Here is a 14159-nt window from a genome sequence, read left to right as displayed (position 1 = left end):
GCGAGAAACTCTTTTTTCTTTAAACGTACTTACGCAAAGATACAGAAACATGAATATAGATGTATACGCATATTTTATAGACTATCGGAAGGCATTTGATTGTACTAACCATCAAAATATGATCGAAATTCAAAGATGAACCAAGATTGACGACCAAGACAAGTTCTGTTGTAACAGAAATTTACTAGCAACCAACGGCAACCGTCCACAGAGAAAACAAACATCATCGGAAGATATATGAATTAGACGGCAATGAGACAGGACTGTGTTAATTACCCACTCTGTACATGGGATCTATATTTAGGGAAACATTTAGACGAGGATCAATCAACATCGCGTATCGCGTTCTATTAGGAAGATACCGTCCCAATGGCAAACAATATACCAGGGCTACAAAACACTATAAATTCCGTGGTCCGTTATAGTAAACTGTTCGGATTATATCTAAACCTATCCAAAATCAAAATACTAGTCTTTTCAAAGACGCCAAGAAATACACATCTGCGGGTCAAGGGATAAAAAATTCAAAATGCAGCGTGTAGGCACTCATAATTAAGGATCCTTCTACTACTCTTGATATTATTGTACTGATATCAGGTACACCGTACCAGTTTCTTATATCTCTGAACCATGCGTGCGTTTGTGACCTTCAATTTTACTCATTAAAATGGTTGTTAGAACATTATATTATTTGCCTCTTCAAACATGGTCTAAATATGAGTTATTTAGCTGTTTAACGATGTTTAGAAGCTCAATTGGATATTAGCCCTTCTTAAGAGGCCTTCAGTTCTAATATGGTCGGCCCATAAAAATTTAATCAACCTTTTGAGACACCACATTTCAAATGCTTCTAGACGGTTTAGCGGTCTTATCAGTATATCGCAAATTATTTATAGCCATTCCACTTATTTTGATACCTTTTTCATTCTGCTGTGCAAATTGAACGATCTTTTCTACATAAATTTTAAACAGCAGAGGGGAGAGGATGTAGTCCTGTCTAACGTACTTATTTATTTCTACTTATTCTGTATATAGACCGTTGGAGATTATTAATTCTCCCTTTTGATTCTAGTACAGCTGTTGGATCATCCTCATATCTTTTACATTCAAGATCAATCTCCCTGAACGCCTGTATTAATCCAACATTGTCTTACATTATCAAAAGCTTTTTGGTAATCGATAAAGCAAATAAAGGCATCCGTTAACTGCATGCAAAAAAGTGCCTCTAATGTTCCTAAACCATTTTTGAAACCAAACTGTGTGTCCCGTTTTTCTTCACATTTGATATAAATTCGCTTATGAATTACTTTTAAGAACGATTTGAGTGCATGGCTCATTAAACTGACTAGGCAATGATCCTCGCCAAAGTTGACTTCAGCCAACCTGATCGTATTTTTCGACTACTGTATTATGTTAGTAAATAGTTTGCATAGATGCTTGATATTGAATAGTTTAACTATTTCTGACAAAATGGAGACAAAATTCTCCAGCGCATGACTAAACCAAATTATTAGACATCAAATAATGACAACGCCGCACTTGGGTCATGTCGAAGAGGAAATGAAACATATGAGCTACTTCGACTCATCGAGGCTAAAATAGAGCAAAATGGTCAGTAGGAAGACCCCAATATTTATGGTTAAAGGACTTCAGGAGGTGGTTTGACCGCCTGCCTACAAAAATATTGAGTGCTGCAGTTTTCAAAACTACAATTGCCATTTGGATCACTAATGGCGTAATAAGAAGAACCTTGGCACGACTTTTTTTGGTTCCTCATAACTACATTTTATTTACATATCATACCATAAGATATAGATTACTTTTTATTTGACCTCTTCCTTTTTTGTGTTAAGGATTATTTGAAGTTGTGTCGTTATGGTAGATCTAAGTAAAAAATTCATAAATAGTAGTAGTAGATATTTGTTAAACTATCTGCCAAAATTTGCAGTCTCGGTTTAATATACCTTATTTTCGTCGTTGAATGTTAATAAGAGCAACAACTTTAGCAGATACACCTTGTTTACAATTTCAAAACATTTTGTTTTGTGTTTTCTCCAATGACAAAATTATCTGATGCTGGTAAAAACGTTCGACGATCTCTTAAAATGAAACCACCTTCAAGAAAACATTTCGTCTTTCGTTTTAGCTCTCTTACATCATTCATTAACCCACCTCACGTCAGATGTAGGTAGGCTGGTGTCGGATGTGATCAGATAATTTTCAATATTGTTATGCAGAAGTTTCTTCGAAATCAGTACAGTGCGAGTAACAAATTATAGGAATTTGTTTTATGAGTCGTGCTGTGAAAGTCAGATCAGAAGTATTGATATTATTTAACGGCTGTCTGTAATTGACTTTGTCAGTAAAATACTTTAAACAATTATAATCTTCACAACGGGCCAGGGCCAACCGGCTGGCTGTTTTGTTAATTCAGTAAGAATTGCTACGAAAAGAAAGTCGGTTCTATTAATATCTTGGTATTGAAAAAGCCATGTTGTTTGTATACGTTATTCTCAATAGAAAAATGCAGAAGTTAGTGTTGACAGTTCTTAAAACGAAAATACCAACCTAAACGAGTTAGTTGGCAATAAATAAACAGCGACTATCTATCATGTATACAGGGTGTAAAAAACGAAGCCCTAAATTAAATCTAAATTAAGATCCACAAGGAAACTGAATTCCTGTAGTTGGCTATATACTATGAATCACAAAAATCTTTATTTAAATTTTTTTTTATACACGGTATATTAATTTAAAAACCCAATAGGGCTACATCACATAACTATTCCATCGTCAGTGTTATCGTAAAATAAGTATTACCACTTTAATTAAAGCGAAAGTTAAAATTTTGACCAAGGATATAATAAAAGTTTGGTTTATTACTTACTAAATTGACATTTTAAAAAAAGCCACGAAATATATGATGAGTAAAACCTCTTTAAATATAGTTGAATTAATTTTAAATTACATCTTTGATGTTCTTCTTCTTCTTCTTTTTATATAGACATGACTGTCTATTTTTAAATGTGCCTCCAGTAAGTTGTTCCATCGTTTTCGTGGTCTTCCTACTGATCGTCTACCTAATGGGGAACCGCCTCTTGCCGTCTTTACTACTCTATTTGTTGTCATTCGGCTTATATGATCGCTCCATTCTACTCTTCTATTTCTTACCCAGTTCCTTATCTTTTATACCTTGCATCTACGTCGTATATCTGTATTTCTAGCTCTGTCCCATAGTCTTACCATCAATTTTTCTAAGTGTTTTCATCTCTGCTGTTTCTAACATCCTTTTTGTCCTCTCTGTGTCAGGTCTTGCTTCTTGATGTTAAAGTTATAAACGGAATTAGCTACATGGTAACGTATGATTCCACTGGGGTTGCTAGCCCTTAGCTTAATCATACCCTGACCTTTAATTAATAATACTTTTTGTTCCAAAATTCATCTACAACAAAATCATAATTCATATTCAACCCAAGTAATACAACTGTTCAGCGGCATTTATCCTAACTCAGATATTCATTCATAATTCCACCAGCAATATATTACACCATTTATTCTGCTCACTTTCTATATCTAATACATCCTTACATACATCAATTGAAGAGGTGGATTCCAAATCTGATTCTAGAGCATCATTTCTAACATTAGAAAAACAATTCATGCCATAACAGCTTAAGTCAAGTATACTATACAGATTACAAATCAGTAATGTTTTCCAAAAGTGCTTTAGTCACATCTTGTTCTTTTCCAAACAGGCTTAAGTCAGCTGTTGAGTGCTTGCGCATGCGCGATTCCAGCTGTCAGCATCTAGTTGATGTGAGTTTTTGGTTATGTTGACTGTTTGAGGTGAAACAAGTGAGTAATCGAAAACGTGTGTAAAAAGTATAAAATGAGTTCAGATTTTTTAACAAGTGATTTTCAGTATGTGTAAACGACATTAATAGTGCCAAGAAGAAGAAGAGAGAAAAATGAAGACCTATGGGACAAAAATCTCAAGAAATTCGCAAGAAATAGTAAAGAAGCTTTGTCTGTCTTTGGCAGTCCAAAGACAGACGTTTGTTCATTTTGTGATCTAACAAAAAGTAAAATAAATTTATGCAAAGACCTTCAAAAAAAAACTTCCCTTATTACTAAGTACAGATTCCACAAGTTACGAGCTAAGAAATTTTGAGAAGACTGAAGAAAATTCTGTTCCATCAGCTAAATTGGTCCAAAGGTCTCATTGAAAATAAAACGTGGCCAGCTCCAAAAACTGCCTAACCCTCAACTAAAGATCTCTGCCGACCTTGCAACCACAAAAATAATTGAGATAATGTAAATTTTACTTTCCGTGTTTAAGACATACTGTAAAAAAACAAACAATTTAATTTTATTTTTATTCAGGTTTGGGAGTCAATTACCATATTATGTATAAACTCGAATCACAAACAAATAAACTTTGAAGAACGTACTCCAACTTTTACTTTGGCAAAACACACGTGTAAATGATTTATATTAAACGTTTTATAGCTTCGAGATCAAATGACGAAATGATTTGTTTTCCCGAAGTGATCGTCCATCTTTGAAATCTTGAGCGCTCCCTGTCGGAATTAGCTATCGCGAATACCTATTCTACATTTCATCCAACAAACTTTCAAGGTAAATCATACTTTAAATTCCAACATTGATGGTTGCTACTGTTATAATTAATCAAATTTTAACATATTTAATTATACACAATGTCGGCTACAGTCACATTTGGACACACACGTCCTATTACAATTATTACATTGACCGCTTTGTTCAGAATTCCGTCCTATAATATGTCATTTTAATCAGTTGCTATCAACAAGTGCTCACAGACACTTGTTGATAGCAACTGATTAAAGAAAGATGTAATTTAAAATTATTCAACTACATTTAAAGAGTATTTAGTGGCTTTAAACATTCCAGAAGTATTAAACCAGATTTTTGTTATAACCTTGATCAAAATTTTAACTTACACGTTTGCTTTAATAAAAATGGTATTACTTATTCTAGGATAGCACTGATGATGGAATAGTTATTCCGAAAACGTTCTGTGATGTATCCCGATAGAGTTGTTATAAAATAATAAATAAAATATAATAAATTAATATATTCTACAATCATTGAAAAACAGCTCGTCTCAACATCAAAATTTGGCGTTTAGGGTGTCACAACTTTTAAAAATTTGACAGGGTGCACAGATTCCATTATAATTTTTTTGTACTACTTTAATGGTCTTATAATTTCATCATTGCCACCTTGTTAGTAGCAGAAACTCTATCTTTAAATGAACATTCTCGATCCTAAGTTTTAGACATGTTTTTGTTCACCAGTCCACTAGTCCCCTCTTTGATCTAATTTTAGTATTTTAACTAACAAAATCTCATAAGCATATGTTACACATCAGCATGTGTTACCTTGAAATTTCCTGTTCAGAATATCGAGTAGCAAATATGTACCTTATAATTAATAATTAACAATATACATTTATGTATTATTTATTACGACAAGACAACTTGAAGCTTCTGTACGATACAATCTAAGTACTTTCTATTAATATTGTATTTCCCTGCAACAGAAATGATCGACAATATTAACTGCGGTAAATACTAATGATTAATAGAGACGCATTCGTTTATATTTTTACTAATACGAACTGTCATCGGTAATTGAATACATGATGCATCGATTGTGGTCAATACCGTAGAAAAAATTCAATTAATATACACTATAATTGTGGGTGCATACATTTTATCATCTGAACAAAATGAATCATGTTTTATAAAACTCATAAAACGGAAAATAATATGAATGAGTCGCGACTTCCGAAAGCACAATAATTGAATTGGAAACCAGACGAGAACCAGACGTGAACATGGGGAAGACCCAAAACAAGCTATGACGCTATGAAACCGTCTGATATATATATATATATATATATATATATATATATATATATATATATATATATATATATATATATATATATTCAAGGAAAAGACAGTTAAGATTTTATTTCACGTACAGGGAGCTTGCGCATCCGTTTATACGTATTTCAGCCCAATAGGCATCATCAGAACGGCTTTCGCAAGCGCTCTGAACGTGAAATAATTCTTCTCTGTCTTAGGAAGCAACTATAACATGGCTTCGTATAGACGCAATGTAGCGACATCTGATAATAAAATCGTAGACTAATTTTCGAAACCAAATTCAAGAATTCCGCTTTAATCTGTGCCTTCTAAGAATTGCAAGGCAAAAACAGACGTTGATAAAGGTGTTAAGAGAGACATGGGGAATCTAAAACTTGCATTCCACAACATATCTTTTCAACTAAGCAAAATTCTTAGCGAATTGGTTTCTAGTACTCGTACAGAGTATATCGAAATAACAAGGAAAAGACAGTTAAGATTTTATTTCACGTACTATATACAACATACTACTATATACAACACGTACAATATATATATTCCTTTTTTGATGTTTATGTTGTGGTCGGAGTGGTAATTTAAATATTTGTTAATGTGGGTTGGTTTTCTTCACTTTGGTTGCACACCCAGTCTTCTATTGTGATTAGCAACCCAGAAAAAAATTACCCTGTGAATGCAACTATTTCTACCGTGTTAGAAACCGCAAGATACTAAGTGTCAGGATAAACGACCATGACACATACATCAAGAACAGAGACTTTGAGAAATCCAAGATATTCAAACATCAATTCTGAGTTTTGATTTTTTCAGTGGCAAACAACCAACTCAGTAGGGAAAGTCCTTATTCCAGCTGGGAATTTGTGCATTCCCCTAAAAAATGTAACTCCTAATCATCGACCTAGTGTCTTAATAATTACACTTTATAGACGTTTTTCACTGATGATGATCCGATAGGATTAAAAACGTTCTAAAAATTTATAAAACAATTTTGGATAATTTTTAAAATTTTTAATAAATGTTATACCATTTTACATAAAAGTTTTTATTTCATAGTAAGTTTTTTAAAACTATGATATAAAGCCAATCAATGGGAATTTTTCTTTTAAATTCATTTTTATTTTCAGGATTTTTGCACTCACATCTAGGAGCAGTCACCAAATTTAGTCACAGGGTGGACTGAGACTAACAGATCATCCTAATAATTTGGCCCAAAACTAAATGGGACAATCAGTTAGACAAAGGCTGAATCCATCCAGCTAACCTGCTAATCCACCCAAACCTCAAACCATAAATGAGACTAGGGAATTGTCGGTGGGCAACTTCGTCCACGACTCTAATTAAAGACATATTATTATACACATAAAGGGTACAGGGGAAAAAGGAGGAATGTCAGAAATTTTTATTTTTTGTTTTAATAATTCATTAGACAGGTTATATTCTGTACTTCACTGTACGTAAATAACACTGGTTAAAATTGGGTTGTGTCATGAGATAACACGAATAATAAAATACCTATACAGGAGAAGAAAGAGGAATGTCAGAATATTACCGCTTAAGAAGGGGGAATGTCAGTTGTAAATCATGCAGAAACAAGAAGATGCTTTTATTGTTACTCCTTGCTTTCGTGTGTTGCTTTGATGTGTAATATTTGAGGTTAGTTTTTTTAAGTTACTCATACAAAATCATTTTACTATGCCAAGTGATGAAGAAATAAGTGACATGGATGTAAGTAGTTCAGAAAATGTAAAGTTAAGTAAGAAAAGAAAATCATTTAGCCGCATGACTGATGTAAATAAAAATTATATTACAAAGCCATGTTCCAGGGATTGACTGTCACTGTAAAAGATTGCAATGCTTTCAAAATGTTTTTGAAGGCTGTAGAAACAGTATTTTGAAGCAATTTAATTTAGTGTGTTATGTTGATGAACAAAACTCATATTGTCATTCCTTCACAAAAGTGACATTCCTCCTTTTTCCCCTGTACCCTTCACATATTATTTGCTTATTATAAATTTATAAGGTTGAATGCTCGAATAAATGAACTTTAATCAAATGAAAGGCAGATATCGAGCACAGTTTATTGAACTAGGAGATGCTCTAGGAGCGAAAGTACTTGGGCGCAAGATTTAATTACAAAGCAATTATACAAATTTATTAAAAATTGAAAATAAATTGAAACTAAAAAATTAACTATGCAGAAAAAAATGTTAGATAAAAAGCTATCTCAAATCTATAATACGTGCATTAAATATAAACCTAATCTATCTACTTCCGTTTTTATTAAATCGACGTTCAGTTATCTTCCAAGACAAGTTTTAATGCGGTATTCTAAGCACACATCCATCCTCCGTAACAGACAGACATTGGGGATAATTTAAAATTTGTTCCCCAACAAAGTTTCCAGTTTGACGAAGTGTTGGGCAAAGACGACCAAACTTCAAAAGTTTCAAGAAGTTCATGTATCAAGGTTAAGTCGTGGAGAGCATATTCAAGTAGCGTTTTCTGTTTTTTATGATTGTCTTGTTAGGTTAATAATTGTTTCGCAATAAACACCAAACTTTCTAAATAAAAAATTTTCATCTAAACGTATAATTGGACAAAATTAATAAAAATATTATTGAATGACATTCCTAATTTTCAGCTATAAGATCATATCCAAAAGCCATTTGTGTAAGTATGTACGATGATATTTTCACTTAGATGTTAAAACAAAAAAAGTCAGATTTATTTATCATTTAAAATAAGAGGTATAGTTGCACACAAGGTAGTCCACAAAAATAGTAAAAAAGAATAGAATATATACATATAAATACCACATGGCATTTGCCTGTGTGGAAATCCCACACCATGATAGCAGCTTCGCAGGGGGAAGTGAAAGTGTATAGAAAATAGACTACACTGAGTATTTTGATATATTTCGAATTAAATAAAAAGAAAATGAATTGGACTGTCAATTGCTTCCGCACTCACCGAATAGTCCAGATCTGGCCCCCAGCGACTACCATTTTTTTCCGATTTAAAGAAATATGCTCCATGTTAAGAGATAATCGCTCCAATGAGGAATTAATCGGTGAAACTGAAGCTGATTTTGAAGACAAAGATTTACAAGGCCGGGTTTTGCTCAAAAATGTTGATTAACTAGTTACCCCCGGGACTACAGCTGCTTGAAATTTTTACCAAACGTCAAGGGATATACTATATCTAAACCATGACCCTTTCATTCTTCTCACTACACACGTGTGCCTTAAAAAAAACCAGTCTAGAAACTTAATTACCTGACTCAATAATAGAGGAAGAACAATACAATAATCAATAAGAGCAAATAAAGAATCCTATCCGAAAATATACTCCTGGCGTATTGTTGACATATAAGTTCAGTTGTGTGCTTATCATATTTGTGTAACTTATTTCTGTATCATATATTCTAGAAGCAACGAATTTCGTTCAGGCTTTGTTTGAATTGTGTATAAATATTTTTTAATCGGATATTTCCTTTTCTAGATGCGATAACTTCGGCTTCAACTTCATGTACTTTCGTCATTTTTGTGTAGTGATTGGTGCTCATGAATTAATTAATATTTTTTGAAGTCCAATATTTTGTGAATATGTGAATGGTTTGCACCCTTATAACAGCGCCTCTCTGGGGTTTGCTATACGTGTTTCAAAGCATCATGCAACGCCGAATTAACAACTGTCCGATATATTTTCGACTCGTAGTATAGTTGCCACTCAAGACTAGGAAAAAAATTGTCAACAGCTGGGTGGAAAAAGGCAGAATTAATCATCTGGTTGGATGAACAGTTGACATAAGGAGAATCCGGTAAATTAGATAGGACAATATTTAATTAAGAACAATAAAAACAACACGAAAAAGAAACTCAACTTTGTATCTTTTTATTATACAATTATTTTGCTTACACACCAATGGTAGTATAACACCATTTCCATATTAAATAAATTACATTACAACATTTTTAATGTTTTTAAGAGAATTAAACATAACACATATTTACACTTTACAGACTATACAGAAAAATGATAAAAATAAAGCACAAATTAAAAAAAACATTGCTGAAAACAATAAATACTTGCAACACGTGACAATTAAACAAAAGCATATTTTTAATTAAAATATAAATACCTGCTGTTGTCCTCGAACGAGACTAAAAACGCCGTCACCAACAAAGCCGCTTTGTATTTGGTTGAAACCTTGACTCACCTGTAAGAGAATCAAGTGTAAATAAAACCATTTTTGGACATAACTGTTAAGATATATTATTTTGCAGTGTTAAAATTAGTGAATTATTAGTAATGCTGTTCTTATGCAACCAAAAGTAGATAATAAATATGCATTAAAACAATGCTCAGTATGAAACAAATCCATAAAAAATCATATCACCGTACGGAGATGCATATGGAAGCACCAAGCAGTCATGTTGGTAGTTGAATGTTGATAGCAATTATTAGTAAATAGGAAAAAATATTTCTCTTTCTCTCCCCCACCACTCGCTCACCCCCTCTATTTAGATTAGCTCTCATACCGCCTTGTTTGTGGTCTTTCTCCATTCCGTTTTTCCTTGATATGGGCTACATTAAATAATTTTTGTACTCCATACTGTACTCTCGTCTTGCCATGTCTTGCAAACATCTTTTTAGTGTCTCTTTTGTCTCTTTGTGACATTTGACAATTTCCGCGATTGTTGTAGTTGACCAACCAAAAAGATCCCAGGTCCTAAGGGTCTTAGGCCTGCCGCCTTCCTAGCCAATTGGTCAGCAATGCGGTTCCCTTTATTCCTATCGTGTCCTTTAACCCACCACAGGATAATAGTATTACCATCCGAAGCTTGAGTTAGTGACTCGTGACTCTCCATTACTAACCCTGATGTGACACGTGGTCTATTCAAGGTTAGTAGCGCTTGTCTGCTATCTGTGCAGATTATTATAGTTTTCCCTGTTATACCTTGTTATCTCTTTTGCAGCTATGGAGATACCAGCCAGTTCTGTCTGAACTACGCTGGCATTTTTTCCCATACCCCACTTTATGCTTAGCCTTCTCTCTCATAACCTTCCATTTTGGAGCCATCGGTGTATACGCACTAGGCAGTTGCCACGTTTGTTTTCCTATACTGTCTTGTTTCGATTTTGTAGGGTTTGTCAAAGACAAACTTTGGTTCAATTGAGTCGCAGCCTGCCTGTTGCATGGATAGCTCATCCAGCTTGCCCCGCGAGAAACGAGTTCTCAATTGTCCCATTCCTACATCAAGGTGTGCGCCAGCTGAGCGCAGTCGCATGTATGTGGTTTCTCTGATGAATATTACGAAAGCTTTTATCTTGATTTTTGTATGGGCTTTTTGTTGTCGCTGATATTCTGCTTTATATACATATGGTGATTTCCCATGTTTCCTAAGAATGTAGGTACTGTTTTTTACCAGTTCTTGTTCGTTGGACTCATCACTTAGTTGTAATAATTAGTAATGAGATAACTTGTCACTCCTTGTATTTGCGCTTGGTAATGAAATGCAGATTCATTTAGATTATATTCTCATAATTGAAAGATTAATTGTTCATAATTTGCTTTATTCATTTAATATTGGAAATCAATTACATAATTTTTCAGTCAGTAATGACGAAAAAACAAACATGACAGGCATTTTCTTCGTTGGTTAGTTTTAACATAATCTACCGGGATGTTATTAGGGCCAACAGCTTTCCTGTTTTTTGCCAACTTTATATATAGCATGCAGTACTTCTACCTTTAGTATATTTCTTGTCCTTCGTCTTTATCTAATATTTTCTACCTTTAGTATTTCTGGTCCTTCGTCAACATCTAATATCTGGAATTTTTCTTTGATATATGCCAGCTATTTCTCTGCTTGTTTTAAACAAACGTGACATGATTGTACTCTGTAACTCTTCCATTTCAATGCATTTATCCTTCATCCACTTTTCTTTCGTGATCTTTATCTTTTGTTTTATTACTTTCTGTTTTTTCTGATATTCCTCCCTGTTGTGTCTCTGTTGTCTCCTCTACTCCATCAAATCAAGAATTTCGTTGGTCATCAATTGTTGTTCTTTTGTCCTCGATTCCTCCCAGTATGTGTTTCTATTATTTGTGAGATATTATCTTTACCGTTTTCCATATTTTTACACCATTGTTCTCATGTATTATTTTACTAAGCCAGTTATATTTAGATCTTCTATTTGCTTGTATTATATTTATTTTTGGTTTTTTGGGAATTTTTGAAATTTTTATGAGGCTGATTTTGACATCAGCTATAAGAGAATCATATTATGTGTTTTCATCTTGACCGAAATTATAACCAAAAAGTGTACGTCTCCTTAATGGCATTCTCATTTTGTCGCTGTATTTTTTATTCCAACACTGTCTGCATGGCCAATAGTTTTTTTATTTATCCTTCTTACCTGATATCACCCATTTATTATTTATTATCTTTGTATATTTCTTCCTTACGTCCGTTTCTATCTCCTTCTGTTAAATTGTAGATAAGAGAGTTTAATGTTTCGCACCAGAGACTCTTTTCATATACGCTGACGACCGGTGTGCTAATTATCACACTAAGCCTCTGTTACATCTAGCGATCAAATGACACCTGTTAAAAAAAGTTTCGTTTTTTATTTTATAGCTTAATAAACTTTCTCCTCTCTATTTGACACTTTAAATTATTTAGATTCCTCATTGCTTGTTTTAATTACATTCGGATTATCCCTGTAGATATTTTAATCCCCTTGTGATACCTACATCATAAACCAAACCAAACAATTAAACCAAAAGTAATTTTAGTTTTTTTTGTTTCTCATAACCTTGATATTATTGCTATTAGGAAACTGAAAAAGGAGGTTTGTTTTGTATTATTAATTTTACAGCATGCATTAACCCACGATAGCCCCCAAAGAAGGTAAACCTTCTCATTGCTGTATACTATAATGGTTGTCTTCGTTATTCGAACCATCGCATCGAGAAAACTTATAGAAGAATATGAATTTCTACACAACTACTAGGATTACTTGAACATGGACAACAATAAAAATGTAAAAATTCTAAAACGATTTAAAAAACAAAAACCAGTAGGTATAATTGACAGACTTACGAAGTTATTTCTTTGGGGTTAACATAAGTTACCATAAAAAAAAAACAACCAAAACGCAAAAACATTGTAAAAGAGATAAAAAAAAATCAAGAGCTCTACAATTTGCTTGTATGATGTATATAAATGTCGAAGTTTGATCGTGACAAAACCATAATACAGAGAAGCCAAACATTTTTACATTTAAGTCCAGAGGGAAATAATTGTGTAACTTTAACCAACTATAACAATGAAATTTGTTGCAAAATACGTTTATCTTATTTTTGTTTTGTAGACAACCCGTATACTACTAATAACGTTAAGCAGAATACTAATTTATTCAAATGGTTCCGAAACCCATTATTATTATTCAAAAACTAGTTAAAATAAGACTGCGGACGACAGCAAGATAAAATCGCGAGAGACAATATCGTAATCTTTCATCAGCATAAAATTTGAATTCGTCTTTTATGCTTTCGACTAATAGATCAATGCAACTAGTAGGTATGACGCAAGTTCTTTGAAAATTGAGGAAATGACTAGCGTTTGAAATGGGTAAAAATAGTTAAATCAATATTAACACTACAGTTGGCGTAGTTGTAACAATGATGTAGAAGTTCAGCGATGTAGATAATATATACATATTATGTATACCGTAACTAAAATTATTTAATATAGGCTGAATCATTATATTCTGCATTGTATTCCGCATCTGTATTTAACCATATTTAAATTGTACTCCAAAAAGTGTCATATAAAACTCAGTAAGTTACACCAATAAATCAAAGTCCATAAAACGTGAATTTCCAACAAACCACTCAAAAACATTACGGCCTAACAAATATTATGATGTAATTAACGATCCATATTCTCGATTATTTAAAAAAAATAATTAATTTTAGACAGTTTCTTAGACTTATTGTGTTAAAATTGCTATGACCCAGCTATATATTTTGACTAACTTGGCCGTTATGGCTTTTGTTTGCAAATATTCAAACACGCCGCATAATCTAGAATACCGTTTCAACCACCCTAGTATTCTAATATTTTTAGTCAAATTCGGAAACGGTATTTCGCCCAGGTAATTTTTTGTGTGTATTACAAGGTACACCTTTTCAATTCCATTTTATTTTCCATTTAG

At 33.0% G+C, this 14159-nt stretch overlaps 1 protein-coding gene across 6 annotated transcripts in view; it reads right to left on the bottom strand.

Annotated features, from left to right (window-relative positions):
• Nucleotides 1-14159, bottom strand: part of pum (pumilio) — a 718098-nt gene that overhangs the window by 601286 nt on the left and 102653 nt on the right. For 4 of the 6 annotated variants that reach the window (XM_072520724.1, XM_072520727.1, XM_072520725.1 and 1 more), the window contains one exon: nt 10075-10152. The exons of the other annotated variants lie outside the window; for them this stretch is intronic. In XM_072520724.1, the coding sequence (XP_072376825.1) occupies nt 10075-10152 (78 nt within the window). The remainder of the gene's footprint in view (nt 1-10074; nt 10153-14159) is intronic. 6 annotated transcript variants of the gene reach the window in all.

The sequence above is a fragment of the Diabrotica undecimpunctata genome, chromosome 1 (genome assembly GCF_040954645.1).
Source record: "Diabrotica undecimpunctata isolate CICGRU chromosome 1, icDiaUnde3, whole genome shotgun sequence".
Taxonomy (NCBI): domain Eukaryota; kingdom Metazoa; phylum Arthropoda; class Insecta; order Coleoptera; family Chrysomelidae; genus Diabrotica; species Diabrotica undecimpunctata.
The sequence above is the reverse complement of the archived record's forward strand: the minus strand, read 5'-3'. Positions and strand labels throughout refer to the sequence as shown.